This window comes from Zingiber officinale, chromosome 7B, assembly GCF_018446385.1.
Source record: "Zingiber officinale cultivar Zhangliang chromosome 7B, Zo_v1.1, whole genome shotgun sequence".
Lineage (NCBI taxonomy): Eukaryota > Viridiplantae > Streptophyta > Magnoliopsida > Zingiberales > Zingiberaceae > Zingiber > Zingiber officinale.
This window is the reverse complement of record NC_055999.1, coordinates 96,355,873-96,375,441: the sequence shown is the minus strand read 5'-3', so window position 1 is coordinate 96,375,441 and position 19,569 is coordinate 96,355,873. Positions and strand designations below refer to the sequence as shown.

General features: G+C 43.7%; 1 protein-coding gene and 1 pseudogene across 1 annotated transcript; one reads left to right on the top strand and one right to left on the bottom strand.

Moving 5' to 3' along the window:
• Positions 1–1,086: 1,086 nt before the first annotated feature.
• On the bottom strand, positions 1,087–1,228 carry LOC122007670 (annotated as a pseudogene).
• Positions 1,229–11,552: 10,324 nt separating this feature from the next.
• LOC122006411 (U-box domain-containing protein 4-like) lies at positions 11,553–13,037 on the top strand. Its single transcript, XM_042561907.1, has 2 exons — positions 11,553–12,573; positions 12,688–13,037. Exons 1-2 carry the CDS (start codon positions 11,614–11,616, stop codon positions 12,736–12,738), a joined length of 1,011 nt encoding a protein of 336 aa, XP_042417841.1. The 5' UTR covers positions 11,553–11,613; the 3' UTR covers positions 12,739–13,037.
• The last annotated feature ends 6,532 nt before the right edge of the window (positions 13,038–19,569 follow it).

Below are 19,569 nucleotides of genomic sequence, written 5' to 3'. Positions count from 1 at the left end.
ATAATTTTAAATTTTAATATAATAATATTAAATTGTGGTAAACCATGGTGAATCGTGCATGAACCATGAACTAGCGATTCTGAACCGTAAATTGTAATCATCTTGGATAATTAAGGTTAAGGGTTGACCCCCTATGAATAATTTAACCGGTGGTTCTGAACCGTTGAACCATCGGTTCTGAATCGTCGAACTGAATCATGGTTGGATCTAGGCACAAGTCATTATGACCTAAGCCTTGAGCCGGTACTTGTCTAAATCTTCCGCCTAAATCTTAAATTGGTCGAACGTATTGTAGCAGCTACAATTTGATAGTTACTGCACATGTTGTACCAGTTACGATTTCGTAATTACTATAATACATACTTAATCTATTCAACGTTAGGAGAAATTTGCATTGTAACAGTTACAAAACCATAGTTACTATAACTATTATAGCAGTTAAGAAATCATAACTACTGTAGCAGTTAAGAAATCATAACTACTATAACGCGGATTTGACATTCATGTTGTAGTAGCTATGAAATTGTAGCTACAATAACGCGAATTCGACTTGCTCACTTAACATTCATGTTATAGCAGCAACAAAACCGTAGTTGCTATAATATATGTAGCAAGTACAGTTCGTAACTGCTACAGCGTGCTCGACTAGTTCAAAAATTATGTTGGAGATAACAATACTAAACAGTACTAGAAAACAGTTGAGTAATTATACATGACTAAATAATAGAGTGAGACGCTCTTTTAATAAAGAAATTAAAGTAGGATGCCTCTTAGATGATTTGGGAAAAAGAACGTCTTCTTGATTTTAGCCATTTAAAATTGTACATTTAAGTATATATAGATATAGAGTTGTATTATGCTGCACGTACGTCTAACCAGGTGTGCATGCTTAGAGATGGAGTCCACATGGGTAGAGGCCCACTTAAGAGTGCACACCTGGCGTGTAGCGTGTAGTGTCTAGCATGTATAGTTATAATATATATCGGTGTAAATATATTAACTAGTAATCGTGCGCACACATTACATGTGTAATATAATACATGAATACGTGTAAATTAGTATTCGAGGCTCATAAATTAGACTTGGTAAGGGTGTGTCAGACTTATGCAGTAGTACAACATAAGAGCGAGTCTCCCTCATAAAAATTAATTTAATTTTTTATATCATATATTAAACTGATATAAAAAGATATTACACTAGATCTTAGCTAAAAGGTCGAGAAATGTATGCTTTCTAATGTTATCTGCCCAAGATATTTATAGAAACTTCTCTGCTCGTAGTGTTGTCAATGCTAAGATGTAGGATTAAAAAGAATCATGACAGTGCATATTTTTTATATAAAAATTAATCAGAAAAATTACTAATAAGTCTTAAAATTATTTTTAATATGGAAAGAAAAAAAATATTAACGTAATTTTATTTTAGACTTCGCCAAAATTAGTTAGCAAAGAGTTCATATTTTTAATAAAATAGTAAGATTATATTCTCTATTAGAACGATGTTTTCATTAAATTTGAGAGATAACACTACCTTTTTAAAACTTGATAAAAGAATTTTTGAAAAATGATTAATGAGGTCAGGTAACATCGAACCTAAGGTGATTGGTCTAGCCCTATGGAAGTTTTTCACTAGCCATCAGGATAAATCGGAAAGCGCACATAGCGGACGACCCAGAAGCCTAGCATCTCTTTATTATGTGTCACATTTAGAGGAAAAATTCTACAAATGCACTATAACTGGGAATCAAATCATGAGTGTTCGAGGACAGAGTTGAGTTGGCTAGTGTCAGGTAGAGTTTCTACCATAGGGTATGAGTTCAAATCTCGATAAAGCTAAGGAAAAAAATCCCTCCCCGCACTGGTCAACTATAGCTTTCCAATTTACCTGGTAAGAAAGGATAAGTTATACCTTCTTGTAAAGAAGGGGAAAGGAAAATAAAAGATTTTTTATTTCAATTTTATCTCTATTCTTGATAGTTTAAGAAACTTTCTAATTTCTAACATTACTATACCACCAGGAGTCCAATTCCTTCACCTCCTTCACAGCTCGCCTGTCGTTGGATCATCGGAGGAGAAGATCTGACGCGTCTTCTAACTAAATTAAAGGGAACAACTATTTTTGCAATCAAAATTTAAAAGATCTATACTTTTTTAATTTTACCATCAAAATTTAATAAATTTTAAAAGAACAAGGATTCTCATCATCAATGTTATCTTCTAATTTTTTATTTGAGGTTTCTAAAATCATTATTTTTATTAATTCATTATTTTCATAATTCTATTGATAGTTGATCCGGTGGTAAGAACAGGGGACCCCGTTCTGTGAGGTCAACGCCACGTGGGAGTCAAAGTGGAAGGATGCCCGTCTGGAGATGGGACGTCCGAACGGCCGACCGGCCGTTCGGTGGAGTCAACGTCCGTAGAGGGCTAGGTCCGACCGGACGGCCATCCGGCCGTCCGGTCGGTATCGGGCTGATGGTTAAAGGCGCCCTGTAGGAAGTCAGGGTTCTGGCGCTCAGGGGGAAAGATCGCAGGGACGAGCGGACTGCACGCTTGGCCCAGGCCATAAGGTAACATACTGCTAATGGTCTCCACAAAGCACGTGATGGAGAATCGCCCCAAGTAAATCACCGCATAATGCCGGCCGGATGTTGAAGGAGCTGGCCGACCGGACGACAGATCTGAAGCAAAGGGGAAAAGGTCAAGGAACGTCTTTTTCTGACAGCAGGTATGTTTCACGAGCAGGCCATGCTCCGAATCTTATGACAGGAGATTTCGCTGTCCCATCGAGGACATGCTTGGACTGTAGCAGTATGGGTCAGGGAAGCTCATTGACAAGCCCTTACGGGGGTATGGGCCATGGACACGTGTACACCTCGGTAGGTGTACACCCACTTCTTCGCTGCCCTATATAAAGGCCCTCTTACTTCGCTGGAGGTACGCACGCGACTAGTTTTTGAGCCCCTTTCTCTCTATTGAACTTCGCTTGACTTGAGCGTCGGAGGGTCGCCGCCGGGAACCCCTTCCCGGCCCGACTTCTGTGCAGGTTCGTCGGAGCTTTGGAGGCCTACGCCATCGATTAGGAGAGCGACACGTTCCCAGCGTCCTTTGGTTCGGCGATTCGGACAGGATCAATAGTATAAAAGTGTTATTTTTAAATAATTAACTAATTTAAATAATAATATAAAAAAAATAATTTTATTATTAAAAATAATTAATGTATATTTATAAAATTAATATTATAAAAATATCTAATTTAAAAAATAAAAGTATTTTTATAATTTTATCTATTTAATCTTTATTTTTTTTCATTTTCTTCCAAATAAAGCAACATGATGCGGTGATGATGAAGGGCCTCACCCCGCTGCCACGGTGGAGGTCAAAGGAGGTCAAAGTCAAGACGACCAATGAGTGAACGACATCAGCCGGTTGGGCGAACCATGCTCCGACCGGGGATTAGGCTCCAACCCGCCATCTTTGACACGGGGAGCAATCAAACAACCGACATATAAGGGAGGCGACGCTCAGAAGTCGAGCCGAGCGGCTACCCCGCTCAGCAAGACAGCAGGCATGACATCAAGAGTTCAACTCCGGCCGAGCGGCTACCCGCTCAGCCAGACAGCAAAGTATGACATCGAAAGAGTTCAACTTTGATCGAGCGGCTATCCCGCTTGGCCCAGCAATAGAGCATGCATACAGTGGACTTCCGGTTGAGTGGCTATCCCGCTCGGCCCGACAACGGGCAACACATGGACAGTGAAATTTCGGCCAAATGGCTATTCCGCTCCGCCAAGCAACAGACACAATAGGATATCTTTCGACATCCTTTTGGGAGCTAGTGTCACTGACAGGCGGCATGGTCAGAAGAGGATCGTACAGCGAAAGCTTTCATCGTCACTTCAGAGATATGCTCGGTCTGTTAAGGTACTGTATCAGGAACACTTTACTGATAAGTTTTTTCAAAGAAAGCTTCGAGATGTGTGCTCGCCTTGGGAAGCGTGCACACGCGCTACTGAAGCTCTATATAAAGGGAGGTCCAAGCATCAGCGGAGGTATGCGATATTTTTTCTGTTGCGCTACAGTCTTCTTGTTGCTCCGCTTACTGCTTCTTCTTCTTTGCTGGAGACTGACTTGAGCGTCGGAGGGCCGTCGTAGGAGACCCCTTCCCTGGCTCGGCACTGACGTCAGTTGTGTTGCAAGTCGGAGTGAAGTCCATAGGAGGTCAGCGGGAGTGCCACATCCCCAACACCCATCTCATCGACTTTCGGACAAGATCATATTTTGCATCGTCTGTAGGAACGTCACCTGCATCCGAGCCAAGAAGATGGAGGACGCTGGACGACTCACCACCATGACGCTCACTTAGGAGGAGCTTGAGATTCTCGTTTAAGCCCGAGCAGCAAAAATGATCGAGTAACAACAACAAGCATTGGTCGATCCGCAAGCTCCACAGCTTGTAACATCGGCAGTCGGCAGACGAACGGGGTCGGAAGACCGAACGGAGCAAATCTCCGTATAGGGGTAGAACCGAAGGCCGACCGGCACACAGGGGGAAGCGCCGCCCGCGCCGATCCCCTTCTATTGAGCTTTGTTCCAAACCCCTTCGAAGATAGCCCAAGCGCATCAGGAGCAGGGATTATCTTCATATGATGCTCCCGTTCAGGATGCACGGAAAGGCAAAGCACCCCGAAACAACACGTCTCCCGAACGGGTCAACCAGCAGTTCTCAGAGGAGATCTTACAAGACCCTCTGCCCCGACACTATACCCTGCTGGCGATCGGGACGTACAACGGGTCGACCAACCCAGATGATCATCTGGATCGATTCGATAACGAAGCCATGCTACACCAATATACGGACAGAGTGAAGTGTCATGTCTTCCTCATGACTCTCTCCAGATCGGCCCAGCGCTGGTTCAGAAGACTACCATATCAGGAGGTTAGGACACGTGTCGTACAGTATGTGGCCTCCGATCAGCCGAAAACGACAAGAGGCAAGATATGGACACTCATGTTTTGCTCTTTCCACCAATCATCGACTCACAACATGCAAGACTACCGCAGTATGATGCCAATCGCTAGCCGACTGGCTCCAAGAGGATACCGTTGTCGATCTCCAACTCCCGATTGGCGACAAAGGCATTGATCAACCAGCGGGGAGAGGAAGAAAGAAGGGAGCCCGAGTGTCATCACCATCAGCGGAGGGACGACACCGACCCCTCCCGAGTCCCAGCTGAGTGAAACAGATACTCCACTCGGGAAGAAGAAAATAGGAACAACTCTTCCCCAGGAGAGATAGGCATGATCGCTGGAGGGTCGATCGGCGGCGACTCCAACAGAGTCAGGAAGTCGTGCGCCCGACGGCTAGAGATCCATGCGATAGGATACAGCAAGGAGAAGGCCGAAGGGCTCGAGATAAGCTTCGCTCCCAATGACTTGGAGGGAGTTGAGATCCCTCACAATGACGTGCTGATCATCCAAGCGGTAATCATCAATTACACTATTCACTGGACTTTTGTTGATACAGGGAGTTCGGTGAACATTATTTTCAAGAAGACGTTCGATCAATTACAAATTGATCAAAGTGAGTTGTTGCCCATGATGACCCTATTGTACGACTTTACGGGCAATGAAGTACTGCCGCTTGGACAGGCTCAATTGGTCGTCTCGCTCGGAGAAGAGCCATTAAAGAGAACCAGGACCAACTTCATTGTAGTGGATGCACCATCGGCCTACAACGTCATCTTAGGCCGACCGTCCCTCAATGAATTCCGGGCAATGGTGTCTACGTACTGCCAAAAGATCAAGTTCCCGGTGGACGACCGGGTGGGTGAAGTCAAAGGCGACCAATTGACCGCTCGGCGATGCTATGTCGAAATGGTCAAGTTTGAAGTGAGAAGCACTCGGAAGAATCCGCACTTGGAGGTGAACACCATCACCAAAGAGGTTCAGGGGTGAGTCTACGAAGAAAAGACCAGTCTGAAATCCAGCAGAGCCAGACGGAGGCCACCATGTTAATCGCGACCGATCAGGAACTCGGGAAGGAGGCAGAGCGACTGTAGAGCGTGAATCATTATCTTCAACCCTAGAGGGTTGGATGAGAGATCCGCAAGTGAATATTGTCCTTTTGTATGTCTCCCGAACGCAAGGCAAAATTCGAATAAAAAAGTAAAAGCCTCTTGAAGTGTGCCTACATTGACAGTCGAGTGGCGACCTTAAATTCTTATCTCCATCAACAGTCAAGCGACGACCTTAAACCCTTATCTCCATCGACGGTCGAGCGACAACCTTAAACCCTTGTCTCCATCGATGGTCGAGCGGCGACCTTAAACCCTTGCCTCCATCAATAGTCAAGCGGCGACCTTAAACCCTTGTCTCTATCGATGGTCGAGTGGCGACCTTAAACCCGAGTCTTCGTCAAATCGTCAAGCGGCGACGTTAAACGCGCGTCTTCATCAACGGTCGAGCGACGACCTTAAACCCTTGTCTCCATCGACGGTCGAGCGACGACCTTAAATCCTTGTCTCCATCGACGATCGAGTGGCGACCTTAAACCCTTGTCTCCATCGACGGTCGAGCGGCGACCTTAAACTCTTGTCTCCATCGACGGTCGAGCGGCGACCTTAAACCTGAGTCTTCGTCAAATCGTCGAGCAGCGATATTAAACGCGTGTCTTCATCAACGGTCGAGCGACAACCTTAAACCCTTGTCTCCACCGACGGTCAAGCAATGACCTTAAACTCGGAATCTGCATCAAACCGTCGAGCGACGACGTTAAATCATTGTCTTTACCGACAGTCGAGCGACGACCTTAAACCCGAGTCTATACCAAACCATCGAGTGACGATGTTAAACTCTTGTCTCCACCAACGGTGGAGCAACGACCTTAAACTCGGGTCTTCACCAATGGTCGAGCGGTGACCTTAAACCCGAGTCGACATCAAATCGTCGAGCGGCAACGTTAAACGCGAGTCAACATCAAATCGTCGAGCGGCGACGTTAAACGCATGTCTATATTAAATCATCGAGCAGCGACGTTAAACGCGGGTCTACATCAAATTTTTGAGCAGCGACGTTAAATGCGAATCTACATCAAATCGTCGAGCGACAATGTTAAACCTGGGACTTTTAGCAACCCGGGATATGTTGACCGACCGGCTCGGATGTTTTGCTATAGCTTTCCGTGACTGACCGAAAAGATACCGCTTAGGGGTAGTGAGAATACCGCCGAGCAAGTGTATTTTAACGGGACAAACACATAAGAAAGTAACGCTGAACAGGCGGTAGTGCATTGATACTTGGAAGATTACAAAAAGGGGAGGAATACAAGATTGCTCCAACTAAGCTCACTCTTTGTAATCTAATACGTTGTCCGACAGAGACGTGGTGAGCTTGTCCCGGCTGATGATGTTGTCGATCATAGCAGTTGGTAAATGGCCTCCTTCTCGGAGCTGGTCGATCGTCCCGTCGATCACCAGATCGAACAGCCGGAGTGCCTGGTCGAAGATTTTATCGTTGAAAGTGTCCGAGCGGATGTAAGCTTTCTTCCTGGTCTCAAACCTACTCGACTCGACATCTTGGTAAATCTTCAAAGCCACTCGGGAGCCCCCAGCTCATCCTTGATGGCGGCTAGCGCAGCATCCTTGGAGGCAAGTTAGTCACGAAGGGTCGTTTCTTCGGTCGAGCGACTGTTCCGCTGAACGATCAGGAAGTCCTCGGCTTCCTTGAGCTTTTGAGTGAGGGACCGGGCCTCCTTATTCTTCTCATCGAGGTCCGTGATGACCCGGTTCTTTCGCACATTCGCTGACTCAATCTTATTATCAAAAGTGGTGACTTATTTATTAAGCCGCTCCAACATCGTGGCCTGCCCGACGCTCTTGGCCCGTTCGGTGTCAAGTAGTTTGTCGCTCTTCTCCATAGCGGCCCGCAGCTTGGCCACCTCAACGTCTATTTTTTCTTGAGAAGCAGAGGATTGACCGCTCGAGGCCTTCAGCTTCTTAACCTCCTCCTTCAAAAAGGCGAGCCTCTGGCACAAAACCAGACTCTTTACCCAATACTGTAGTCAAGTGAGGAAAGGTAATCGTCGATCGACAATAAAGTAGGAAAGTACACTAAGGGGAACATTTACTCCAATGGACATCTAGGTATGGCTGTCCGCAAGCGCGCCCGGAAGCATCATTGTCGCACGGGCTCAAGCGTCCTCCTAGATTTTGGCGAATGGCCCCTGGATGATGATCTGATGCTCGAGGGCTCGAGACTCAGCGCTCGACTCACGATATTCTTCGATCGGCAGGTGGAGGATCGTCGTGATATGGCGCTGGCCGCTCGGGGCTGATTGAGCCGAGGTCGCTCGGCCTGACGGTCGGGAGGTGGACGCCGGACGGATGCCGGACTTTTTTACCTTTGAGGGCTTCGAAAGCGGCAAGAGTCCCCTGTGGCAGATCAGCCAAGGAGAGAGTCCGATCAGACGACATGGAGGCCGCCGTTTGAAGGAGAGTCGGGGTCGAAGTTTCGACCCGCTCGGTAGACCGCACAGCTGAAGTAGCAGAGCGCAATGAAGGCTCTACTCAGTGCCTCTTGCGCTTGTTCAGTGGTACATCGGAGGAGGCCGAGCCTGATGGCTCCTCAACCAGGATGATCGAGCGCCGCTCGGATGGAGGTTGTGATCCTGTAGCGGCTCCTCTGCTCAGCGCATGGCTGGCTCGCCTCTGCTCACTAAGATGGGTGTCGCATCACTCTAATCCTGAGGCTCTTGGTGTGAGCGATCGGCTGCAGGCTGCGGTTCGCCAGTTCTTTAATAGCAGCCGCATTGATCGCGGCATCCTTGAGCTTCGCATTGGCAGCTAGACGTGCTCGCAACATGACTTCGACTGTAAAAGAGAAAGAGAAATCAGTTAGCATCAAAGGAAGAATTAAAGAAGCTTCATACCTAGGCTGGTCGGCAGTCGGGTGCGGATCAGACTTAAGCCGAAGATATAAAGGATGTCTTCCAATAGCAACTTGTGGATGTCGTATTTCTGACCAGCCAACATCGAAGCTGCGTTCAGGTAGTCTGATCAACTCTTATAACTTTTTAAGGGACGTTGAGGCGCCACTTCAAGCTGCCAGTGGGTCGGGAAGTCTGGTCGCTCGAGAAGGGGCATGAAGAAAAAATATTCTTTCTAATGCTTGTTGGAGGTAGGCATCTTGTCAAAGAATACTAAACCGACTCGAGACTAGAAGAGGAAAGTCCTCGGATTGGACAATTTAGGGTAATAAAAATAATGAAAGATCCGGGATGTAAGAGGTGTAAGAGGAATGTCGTGCAGACGGAATAGGACAATGACTCCGCACAACAGCCGTAAGGAGTTCGACACTAATTGAGGAAGAGAAATGCGGAAAAACTTACAAACAACTGAAATAAAGGGGTGGATCGGAAACCGCAGACCAGTGATAAACTGATCCCGGAAGAAACAGATATAGCTGGTCGGCGGAGAATTGAGCCAATCGGAGGGAGAAGGCAGAATGATCTGATGATCGGAAGGGATTTCAAAAACGTCTCTCAAACTCTCAGCGTCGCCACCATCGAACCTAAACTCCATAGATATATACTAGAGTCCAGGGATAGAGGTAGGTGAATGTGAAGAACTTGCCATGGAAACTGAGAGCAAAGAGAAAAGGCGGTCAAAAAGAAGAAACACGAGTGTAAGGGAAAGGGCTTACTGGGAAGTCGTTGGAAAACAAGTAAAAAGAATCGCCAAGGAACAATGGCGGAAGGTCGTCGGAGAAGGTCTCACAGGAGCAGAGGAAGGTTGCTACTAGAGAACTCGAACTCGAAGACGAAGTGTGCGAAGGAGGCGACGTAGCGGGCTTATAAGCCATAGGAGCGGCCGAGCGAAGCCATCCGATCTAGGTCTCGGAAACCTAGGCGAAGATCAAGCCGTTGAATTCAAACCGTCAAACGTCACATCACGTCTGTCACGTCAGGCGTGCGGTGGCATCGGGCACGACACGTGGCGCCTCACCACAGGTCGGCATTTAATGACGGCATGGAAGCGCGCTCAGCCTTAATGCGTAGAGATTTGCACGATTTCCTAGAAATCTGGTGATGCCAGCATGGCTCGCGCTCACCCAAGACAGCCCAAGGAAAGATTTCACAAGTGCAAACTTTCGTCGTGTCGATCAGATAGAGGAAGCATATCTATGCTCGAACGACAAGCTTCAACAGGCTGATTGGCGAGGATCTGTCTTATCTCGATCATAAATCACACAGTGTCGAAGGCCGATTGGGAGGAAACCTACTTGGACAATTGTCCAATTAATTGGACTGCAACCTCCTTCGACTAAACTTGAGGGGGAAGCTTATGATGCGGTGATGATGAAGGGCCCCACTCTGATGTCACGGTGGAAGTCAAAGGAGGTCAAAGTCAAGACGGTCGACGAGTGGACGACATCGGGCGGTTGGGCAAACCATGCTCCGACCGAGGATCAAGCTCCAACCCGCCGTCTTCGACACGAGGAGCAATCAAACAACTAACGCTCAAGGGAGACGACGCTCAGAAACCGAGCCGAGCAGCTACCCCGCTCGGCAAGACAGCAAGCATGATATCAAGTGTTCAACTCCGGCCGAGCGGCTACCCCGCTCGGCCAGACAGCAAAGTATGACATCGAAAGAGTTTGACTTCAGGCGAGCGGCTATCCCGCTGGACCCAGCAACAGAGCATGCGGGCAGTGGACTTCCGATCGAGCGGCTATCCCGCTCGGCTAGACAACGGACAACACGTGGACAGTAAAATTTCGACCGAGCGGCTATTCCGCTCGACCAAGCAACAAACACAACATGCTATCTTTCAACATCCTTTTGAGAGCTAGTGCCACTGACAGGCGGCATAGTCAAATAGATGATCGTACAACGGAAGCTTCTACTGTCACTTCAGAGATATACTCGGCCTGTTAAGATAATGTGTCAGAGACACTTTACTGACAAGTCTTTTAAGAGAAAGCTTCGAGATGTGTGCTTGCCTTGGGAAGTGTGCACGGGCGTTACCGGAGCTCTATATAAAGGGGGTCCAAGCATCAGAAAAGATATGCGATATTTTACTATTGTGGTACAGTCTTCTTGTTGCTCCGCTTACTGTTTCTTCTTCTTCGTCGAAGATTGACTTGAACGTCGGAGGATCATCATCGAGCACCCCTTCCCTAACTCGACATTGACGTCAATTGTATTACAGATCGAAGTGAAGTTCATAAGAGATCAACGAAAACATCATATCTTCAACATCTATTTCATTAACTTTCAGATAGGATCATAACCCATAATAATTTTTCCTGCCTCCCAATTAAGAGGAAGTTAAATACATTTTCCTATCTTCTCTTTTCACCCCCATTCAAACGTAGGGTTAAAGTTGGGTGCAGGCGTGCAGCTTGCTGCCGGTTCCTTCTTACCTTGATTAAATTGGACACATGTCCAATCAACCAACCTAAATACCCAATCGTTTTCGCCCAGTGCCCGTCCCTACACCGGGCCACCAATTCCTTTCGCTCTATTTAATGGTCTCATCTCTCTTCTACCCCCCTTCTTCCTCTGAGAAACCTCCATTGTTCAACCGCCCGATTAGCTCCGCCCACAGATCCAATGGAAGTGATGGTGGTGGAGAGCCCGCACATCGCCCGGAGTTACAGCGACTGCAATCGCCGCCGTTCCGACGATTCCCCACTCGTCCGCTGTCAAACAAGCTGCTCCTCCTCCCTCCATCGCTTACTCGTCCACTCCGCCGCCGAATGCTCCGACGACGCCATTTGCAAGCTCATCGCCGACCTTGACTCGCCCTCCATCGAATCCAAGCGCCTCGCCGCAACGGAGCTCCGTTTCCTCGCCAAGCACAGCCCCGAGAACCGCGTCCGTATCGCCCGCGCCGGCGCCGTCGCTCCCCTCGTCGCCCTCCTCTCCCACCCCGATCCTCAGATCCAGGAGCAAGGCGTCACCGCTATTTTAAACCTCTCCCTCTGCGATGAGAACAAATCCGCCATCGCCGGTGCCGGCGCCATCCGCCACCTCGTCTTCGCTCTCCGCTTCGGCACCCCCGCTGCCCGTGAGAACTCCGCTTGCGCCCTCCTCCGCCTCGCCCAGCGCGACGACCTCCGAGCCGCTATCGGCTGCTCGGGTGCCATCCCAGCCCTCGTCTCCCTCCTCGAGACAGGCGGACCTCGCGGCAAGAAGGACGCCGCCACCGCCCTCTTCGCCCTCTTAGCTGCGAAGGAGAACATGACCCGGGCAGTGGAGGCTGGAGCGGTGCGCCCCCTTCTGGATCTGATGGCCGATCCGGAGTCGGGGATGGTAGACAAGGCGGCATACGTGCTCCACCGGGTGTTGTCGTTGCAGGAGGGGCGTAGGGCAGCGGTGGCGGAGGGCGGCGTGCCTGTGCTGGTGGAGATGGTGGAGGTCGGGACACGCCGGCAGAAGGAAGTATCGATGCTATCGATTCTCGAAATATGCAAGGAGGGCGCTGCGTACCGAAGAATGGTAGTCCGCGAGGGCGGCATTCCGCCAGTCGTTGCTCTGGTTCAGTCCTCCTCGGAGAAGACGAAGGAGAAGGTAACCTCACCTCCGACCTAACTCGGTGCTCGGACTCGAACGGATAAATTATTTCCTTTAACGGACAATTAGCGGAAAAAAAATTAAAATATTTATTTTTTCAAATATTTACAGGCGGAGGCGTTGATTGCGCTTTTACGGCAACCGACCGCACCATTTTCATAGTTCAGGCTTACCGACACGTGTCGGCAGAAGGTGGGTAAATAGTTACTTTCGGCCGCCGCATCCTATCAACGGAGGTGATGATGGTCGGCTCGTTTTTTTTTCCCCTTTTTTGTTTTAGTGAAAATGGTCGGGTTTTATTATATCAGAAACTCGTTTTTTTTTAAAGAAAAAACGAACGAGCTGTCTGGTCTTTTGAATGTCCTGGGTCGGACGTTAATGATACAAGTTGTAGTGTACTAAATTGCTAGTGCACTTGTATTGAACTATGTGTACAAATAATTTAATTTGGTTCCACTCAATCAATCTCCATATTTCTCCATTGGAATAATAATTAATTGCTAATAAGACAAACAAAATCAGTAGCGGATTTGCATCTTGGCTTGATTCTTAATAATTTATGACACGTGGAGGTAGGATATGCAAGCAATCTCATCATCTCCTTTTAATTTATGGTTTTTGGTGGTTGCATGACTATTTGGTGGGATATATCATGTAAATAAAAAAAGAATGTAATTTTTTTTAAAAATATAAATGTATTGTTAAAGTCTAGACAAGAAAACTCAAAATTCATGCCGACATCCAATTTATGCATCAATATTTAAAAAATAAAAAAGGAAAATCAAGATAACTTTAGTTGTTGTGATATATGCTCCTCACTTGTTTCCTCCTATAATGTAATTAAACAATGATATAAATAATTAAATTGGAATGAGGTGCCACATCTAAATCTGATCCAAATCTCTAAGATAGTTTTTTTTTGTTTTAATTTAATTTTCTTGCTTTGTACCTATTGTAAGAATACTAATTATCATTATTATAAGAATGTATAAGAATGAAAATGTGAACGTTGTGGCTTAGGTGGGTGTTGGGTGTGATTGTTGAACGTTTATTATGGATGGCAACAACTCATGTCTCCTAAAATCGAGTTAAGACGTTTGTTTGTTGAGGGTGATTTGATAAATAAATTTGTTATTGTTAATAAATTATGGGAGTATATCAATTATATTAAGTTGATTTTGATTTCAATTTAAGACCAGGAATCCAATTTGTCAGAATCTATTTCATTCAAATTCAATAGCTAAAAAAAATGGCAGCTCCTTATTTTAGGAATCATCAGGAATCTAATTTGAAAGAATCTATTTCATTCAAAGCCTTTTATTTTATGAATCATCAGCTTGTGGCATAAGCATCTCCCGCCTAAATCTTAAACTTGTCATATTTGTTATAACAATTATGAAATCATAATTACTATAATGGTGTAACAACTATAATGACGTAGCTGCTACAACGTAATACAACTCCGAATCAAGATTTAGGTTGGAGATGCATGTGTCAGAAGCATCCATATGTCAAAAGTGAGTAGTGTACAAGAAGGTATTTATGTCATTTTACAAGAAGATGGGGTGCCCTTTTGATTAAAAATCAACATAGGGCGTCATTGACGATTTGGTAAAAAAAAATTACCCTTTTTAGTTTTGTTTAAAAAAAATATTTGGGCTACCAAAGGTGTAGTGCGATATAAAATACTCAAAAGAATAATAAAACGAATAAGATTTGAATTTCAAATGAAATGAATATTTTTAAAGGTCAATTTTTGAATGAATGAGCATAAGTTGTATTTTGAATTTATCTAATAGATGAACTAAAGAGAAGATAGACTATCTGTTGGTAGTTGGCATAGATGATCAAATTTAGATTTTGATGGATAATAAATAGATTAAAGTTAGACACTACAAGAAAATAGTAAAATAGCAACGAAATACTCATTTGTAGCTAGATTGCATTATTAGCGGCGAAATACAGGTTCGTCGCAAATAATAATATTAAAAATTTAGTTTTGCGTAAGGTCATAAATATTTGTAACGAGTTTACCATATTCATCACTAAAAGTTTAGTATTAGTGGCGAATTAAGTTAAGAGTAATGATAAGCAAAGAGAAAAAAATCTTAAGGAAAAGCTTAGAGATAGACACATAAATTCATGACCCTCCATTTTCACTTTTGTGCGCTCCATCAGTTTATGTGTCTATCCCTGAACTTTTCCTTAAGATTTTTTCCTTTGCATATCATTTTTCTTAAGTTAATAGTAGTTACTATTTTTTTGAGTGGGGGCCCATAAATAAAAAAGGATTAGCGACGAATTTGGAAATTTCGCCGCTAACCCTTATATATTAGTAGCGAAAGTAGGCAATTCGCCGCTAATCCTTATTATTAGCGGCGAAATTTGAATATTCGCCACTAATATATTAGCGGCGAGTTTTCCAGTTTTGCCGCTAATAAAATGGATTAGCGACGAACTTTCATTTTCGTCGCTAATTTCGTGCCCTACTTTTCCCTGAAGCCACCGCGATTAGATCCACCTTCTCCTCTGTGCGCTCTCTTCTTCTCCTCTGATGCTGCTGCAATAAGGTTTTAGGTTTTAGGGTTTAGGGTGCGCGATCTCTTCCTCTCCTCTGTGCGCGCTCTCTTCTTCTCCTTTGATGTTGCCGCGATCAAGTTTTAGGGTTTAGGGTGCGCGATCTCTTCTTCTCCTCCAACCCTGCCGCAAATCTTCCTTGTTCTCGCGAATCCTCCTTCTTTTCTACTCTGACTCCGATGACTCCTGCTCCGACCTAGCTCAGGTTTTCCTCCGCTTCTTTCCTAATATGAGAAAAGGTATTACTATCTATATATTTTTTTTCTCTCCATATGATTGCACATATATGATCTTGTTAGCAGTGTGCTTGTCTTGTTATAATTTTACAGAAATTATCTTGCTGTTAAATTTTGAATAATGAATACGCATTTCACTTCTATGCTCACTAAATCCTTTACATGTCCATCCCTTCACATGCCCTAAATTTCTTCTAGTGTTTGAATTTTTATACTTCTTGTGTTTTATATTTTGGCCATATATTTCATCTAAGCTCCAGTTGTTGTTTAAGGATTAAATGACATGTTTTGAGTTGCTTTAGGACAATCTATCTATATCAATAAGGGAGGGCAAGGTCATCCATTTGGTACCTGCATGCGCAAGATTAAGGTCAATAGAACTCACTAGTACTGTGATGCATTGTAAATTCACATGTCATGTTAAGATATGGTCAATTGACGATCATGTTAAGATATGTACTTATTTTACCTCGATGGATCATGTTTAACAAATTATTCTGAACTTCTCTTGTTGGAAGCTACATAGTTGATAATTTTTCAGTTATTTTGATATGATTAATTAATTTAAGTTATTTAATGTAAGTTGCTTATGAATTTCATTAAAACTTATCATCAAACTTATTGATAAGAGTTATTTATTAAACAATATGAATTTTTTATATGTTTAACTAGGTTTTTAAAATATGGATAAAAGTTAGATAATGCTCGAGAATTGGATTAGCCTTGAATATATAAATGAGTTAAATCAGTTTTTAAATGTGACAGAGAATTATATGATAAGTCTAAATTTATCCAATATTCGTTGTCCCCGTCGAAGGTGTGACAATTTATTTAAATACGAGTTGGATTATGTTCGAGGACATCTTTATAGGTGGGGATTTGACAAATTATATAAAGTCTGGAACTTTCATGGTGAAGCTTCTACATCATCTGTTAATATAAATATTATCAATGAAGATGAACTTGATTGTGATTTTGAAGAAGATGATTTTCAAGACATTTTTATTGATTTAAGAAATACAGAAAATATCAAAACCAAAGGGCCTCAATTAGATGATATTAATGAAAACATGAATACAGATGATATTAGAGGAAGTTATAGCTCAATGTTTGAAGAAGTAAAAAAAAAATTGTATCACACTTATACTAATTTTTCTGTATTCAATTTTTTGGTCAAGTTAATGCATATGAAGGTGTTAAATGGCTGGAGCAATAAGTCTTTTGATATGTTACTTCAGTTATTGCAAAAGGTATTTTTTAAATCGAATGCGATTCCAAACTCTCATTATGAAGCAAAGAAAATGTTAAAGAGTTAAAATTGGCATATGAGAAGATACATGTATATAAGAATGATTGTATATTATTTTGAGATGAGCACGAGAATAAAGATATATGTCCAGTGTGCAAAGAGCCTAGATACAAGTATGATGGTAAAGAAGTATAAATCTTTCGAGTTAAAGTATTGGTCAAATTTAAAGTTGAGACATAATTTAGATGTGATGCACATTGAAAAAAATATTTGTGATGCTTTGGTTAGCACATTATTTAATATAGATGGAAAGTCAAAGGATACGTTTAAATCAAGGTTAGACTTGCAAGATATGGGGATTAGAAGTGAATTGCATTTAAAGAAAGTTGGAGACAAATTTTATAAACCATATGCAAGTTACATGTTGACATTGGAAGAAAGACATGCATTTTGTCAATTTCTAAAATCCGTGAAGTTTCTTGATGGATATGCTACTAATATATCTAGAAATGTGAATGTAGATGATGGAAAGTCACATGGACTAAAATCACATGATTGTCATGTCTTATTGCAAAGAATGCTTTCAGCTGTTGTACGAAATTTTTTCCCAAAAGATATATGTGGTACACTAATTGAGTTATGTGATTTTTTTTTAAAAAAAAATAACTGCAAGATCTTTACACACAGTGGACTTATATAAAATAGAGGAGGAAATAGTATTCATATTGTGTAAGATGGAGCGAATATTTCCTCTAGCATTTTTTGATATTATGGTTCATTTGACAGTTCATTTACCCCGTGAAGTCATGTTAGCTGGACCTATTTGTTAGGACCAAAAGTAGCTAGAGGGGGGGGGGGGGGGGGAATAGCTCGTCGCGCTTCGTGGTGTTCGGCGTTGCTTGTTTCTTCGAAGATGTGCAGCGGAAAATACAGAAACAAATCACACAACGCTAACACAGTTGGTTTACTTGGTATCCACCTCACAAGAGGTGACTAATCCAAGGATCCACACCAACACACACACCCTCCACTAAGTAAAACTCTCCTTTATGGTAACTGCCAAGGGCGGAGAAGCCCTACAAGACTCAACACAAGAAGAGAGGGAAAGGATACAAGAAATACAAGCTTACAAGCTTACAATGAGTACAAACCCTAACCATAGCTTCTCTTCTTGGCTTTGATCCGCCTCTTGACTTGGAAACCTTCCAAGATCCTTCAAGAACTGGCGATCTGAGCTTTGTGAGTGCTGTGGAGAAGCTGGCAAGAGATCTGAGATGAATCTGCGAAGAGATATCGAAGGAATCGTGCGCCTGCGGCCTTTATCGACGCCAACGGTCGGATCCCGATCGATTCGAATGTTCCCAATCGATCGGGGAGGCTTTGGATCGATCCACGGATCGATCCAGAGCGCCTATGTGCTATGGAAAAATGCCTGGATCGATCCACGAATCGATCCAGCGCTTATCGCGCGAAGCAGCAGCGTCCCAATCGATTCACTGATCGATTGGGACATCTGGATCGATCCACTGATCGATCCAGAGGCTTTCTGTTCGCTGGGAAAGGTCTGGATCGATCCACTGATCGATCCAGAGTCTGGATCGATCCAGCACTTGGTATTTGCCCAAAACCAAGTCCCAAACCTCCCAAACCAACATCCGGTCAACCTTAACCTGTTGGTACGTCATGCCTAGCATCTAGTCATTCCCTTGACCTGCTAGGACTCCTCACCAAGTGTCCGGTCAATCCCTTTGACCCACTCGGACTTTTATCTTCGTGACAAGTATCTGGTCACTCCCTTGACCTACTTGGACTTCCACCAGATGTCTGGTCAATCCCTTTGACCCATCTGAATTTCCTCGTGCCAAGTATCCAGTCAATCCTTTGACTTACTTGGACTTCCCAACACCAGATGTCCGATCATCCTTGATCCATCTGGATTTTCCCTTGCCTGGCTTCACTCACCAGGACTTTCACCTGGCTTCACTCACCAGGGTTTTCCTTCTGCCTGGCTTCACTCACCAGGACTTTCACAGTCAAGTATCCTGTCAATCCTTTGACTTACTTGGACTTCCCAACACCAGATGTCCGATCATCCTTGATCCATCTGGATTTTCCCTTGCCTGGCTTCACTCACCAGGACTTTCACCTGGCTTCACTCACCAGGGTTTTCCTTCTGCCTGGCTTCACTCACCAGGACTTTCACAGTCAAGTATCCAGTCAACCTTGACCTACTTGACTCTTCTGCAATCAATATCTTATTGTCAAACATCGAAATCCAAACCAAGACTCAAGCTTGGTCAACCAGGTCAACCTTGACCTAAGGGATATTGCACCAACACTATTTTGTCACGATGGATGTATCCCTTTGAACGATATTTGGGCAGACTAAAAAAATATATTCGTAATAAAACAAGGCCTGAAGGATCTATTGCAGAGGGCCATATTATAAATGAAGCATTGACTTTTAGTTCTTTATATATGAGTCATATTAAGATAAGATTTAGTAGGCCAGAATGAAACAAAGATGTTCAACCAGTAACATGTAATTTAAGTGTTTTCTCATAACAAGCAAGAGTATTTGGCAACCAACATAATCTGAAATTGCCTTTGACTTTGTATAAGAAAGCACATTGGTATATTCTCAACAATTGTAAAGAAGTTGACCAATATAGAAAGTAAGTTTTTACATTATTTAATTTTATTATTTATATTTTATTATAAAATTATAATTTAAATATTTATTTATGCAGTGAAGATCTACAACTTCAGTCACATAAAGTTTATTCAAATCAACTTCTCTAATATCATGAGAGAGATTTTCCACGATGATTTAGGAAAATAACGATAAAGTAAAGAATTTAAAAAATTCAGATTTCATAAATGAGTTGTATTATTTAACAATCGGACCTGATGTTGATGTTGAAGTTGAAC